Here is a 2,794-nt window from a genome sequence, read left to right on the forward strand (position 1 = left end):
TGATTCACGTGTCGTTCGAAGAATGCCATACCCTGTGTACGCTAAGCGCCACTACTCGGCCGGTCTCCTTCACCTTCTTTCTAGCGTTCCTTTGAGAGCCTTGATGGACTCATGTGGCTTGACCCAGAATCTGGCCTGGTCTGGTTTCTTCGGCCAACGCAGTCTCATCCCTTCAAAATAGTGCCTGCCTCATGAACGTTGTCTCGATGAAGTACGAGGGGGAAAGCACCATCAAAGGCAGTAGATCCCTTCCTTCTTCCACTGAGCCTCCTGCCGTTTATCTCAGTCCTCCTTCTCTCTCTGTCTCTCTTTCTCTCGCCCTCCCCCCACGAACAGCGGGTCACATGGAATGGAGACCCAATTTCGTCAACTCTTGATGGTCCGCAATGTGTGCGTTAGGCCCCGAGACAACCTCTAAGCCCTTTTTACTTTTCTCGAGAAAAAAAAAGTGAACAGAAAAGGGAAACACCCCGTCACGGGGAGATATGAACAACACCCTGAGCCACATCTGATAGAGATCCCTTCCGAGCTGGCCAACACTAGATGTGGCGTGGGGTGGGGAGTGTGGCTGCATCACAGAACAAACGTACTGCCAGGTGGGCTGTCAATTCCACGACCGCCAGCCCCTGCGCGAACCGGGGCCAAAATGCGAACGACGGCGTGTTCCTTGCAGCTTTTCAATGGAGACCCTGCAACACGTATCCTCGACTGGGAATGTGGGCGCAAGATCTCTCGTTGATGATGCTTGATCGAATCTGACCGGCGGCACCTAGCACCCAGACAGCCCATCCTTGTTCGCCGTTCGCCACAGTTATCAAACAACGGTTTTGCGGAGCAAGCCTCTCGAGGGAAAGTGATCATCAGGGCCGGACCATTTCAAAGCTCAGTGAAGCAGCCCAACTGACTAGCCTGGGCTTCCATGACATCCACATGGCCATTTCGGTATTTTGAAGCCGGTTGTGCTGTTGATCCGGAGGCTAAGGATTCCACGATCGCGTGCAAGCAACACGACACTGCCAATCGAAGTCCCATCAGCCACTCTTTGACGTGCAAGGGGGAAGGGGGGGAAATTGGCTCTATCGATCGTTCTCCAAGAGGCAACACCCCACCATATTCCGTGAGCCTGGCGCGGCAAACTCCCGAATGTCGGTCAAGCGACGAAAGGCTCCCAGATCATCTAATCACACCCCCACCCCGTCTGTCCAGGCGGCCTCACCCTGGTGCCCAACGCCTGCATCAAGCGATACCCTTTTCGCCACAAGCAGGTCAGGGGGAAAGTGGAGGGATTAAATGGCCCACAAGAATGCCTGTCCAGTTGGCAAGGGTCATCCGCCTGGACGGTGACAAGGCAGCAAGGCGACGAAAGCGACGACTTGGGTGCTTGAGCCGAGAATAGAGGCTCACCTCACCCCTGCAACAACTCAACTATTCAACCCCCATTTCGTCTCAAGCAGCGCTCGATGCCCTGTGAATTGCAATTGTCTTCAGATCAGCGGAGACCGAGCGAACCTTGAACGCTTTGATACAACGCCGACGAACCAAGCTTGTGTGTGTGTGTGTGTGTGTAGAAAACGTGCGTCTTATCACAGCATCGTCGTCCTCGGTAGACATCGACATCACAAGTCCCCCCATCGGCAATACTCACTGCTCTGGCCCTTTGAGCGACCCATAAGACGGCCGAGACGAAATTACCATCGTATGAAATTTGCGGCCCACTGGCTCGATGAACAGGGCCACAGCTCCGGGTTCAAGCGTATCCTGCATCGTATCGGAACAGGAAGACATATCAGGCGCCGATCGTCCCTGCTGATGGAGGCAACCATTTTGACATTTTTTTGTGAGGCGTGGATGTCCACGTGCATGTTCGCTCAAAGCACAGGTGGGCAAGTGGCGATCCCAGATGCACGGCGCGAGCGATGGACAACACAGGTCGGCAAGGCTCCTTGTTCAGACGCTGGTCAATGGCCCAGCCCAGAAGGCCAGGGCTGTCCAACTCAGGCGCCATGGCCAATCTACCGTGCGGCATACGTATCAAAGGTTCGGGCACGAGGGCTACTGCTTGATGACAATTGTTTTCATCGCCGAAGATTTCCACACAATCAGTCCCTTGATGCGGAAGCGGAAGCCAAGTGTGTGCCGTCCTTCGCTGAGTTGAATCTCCCTACACGCAGATACCAAGCCGCTTGTTGTCAAGCCATCGTCACTTTTCATGTGTCGCATTCGTACCGACGTACCGCTACAGCTGACAGCCACAGATCTGGGTACCAGAGCGGTAGATCTGCTTGCTTAATACGGGCATGTCACCGAGGACCTCCACGCCGCTGAAGCCATACGGGTGTTCCCCGCCCTGACCACGGTCATCCTAGCAATCATCCACGTCGTCAATCAGTTGGCCAGGGCCGAAGTCCATGCTGCCAGCTCTTCCTCGCAGGCACTCATTGCTGCCCACAAGGTCTGTAGCCCGGCTTTCCAACGGGAAACAGGGGCAAGACGCCACCGGGCTCTTGGTTGGGGTGGAGAGGGACCAGCTCATCCCAGACCGCAGATCACGCAACGAAGTTGCTTTTCCGACGGACAGAAGGTCCAGAGCCTGGCATTAGAGGTCGACAGGCATGTCTCGATCTGCCAGCCTCGAAAGCGGAGACGTCTCTGCAAGACAGTGCGTCTTCTCGTGTCTAATCTCGCCCAGCCACCCTATCTGCCTTTCACCGGTCTCCAGTCTGAACTGTCTTTTTGATACTACGTTCAGATTTCAAACCCGTGGCGGATTGAATCACCGGGACACGAACTTTGA

The 2,794-nt window shown here is 55.1% G+C and overlaps 1 protein-coding gene across 1 annotated transcript; it reads left to right on the forward strand.

The window, feature by feature from the left end:
• Positions 1-1,900: 1,900 nt before the first annotated feature.
• Positions 1,901-2,794, forward strand: VDBG_01802 (predicted protein; the record flags this gene model as incomplete). The annotated part of the gene is made up of 3 exons (XM_003007568.1): positions 1,901-2,129; positions 2,367-2,452; positions 2,750-2,794. The coding sequence occupies 3 exons, from the start codon at positions 1,901-1,903 to the stop codon at positions 2,792-2,794; spliced, it is 360 nt and encodes a 119-aa protein (XP_003007614.1).

This window comes from Verticillium alfalfae, genomic scaffold, assembly GCF_000150825.1.
Source record: "Verticillium alfalfae VaMs.102 supercont1.2 genomic scaffold, whole genome shotgun sequence".
In the NCBI taxonomy this organism is placed as follows: Eukaryota; Fungi; Ascomycota; class Sordariomycetes; order Glomerellales; family Plectosphaerellaceae; genus Verticillium; species Verticillium alfalfae.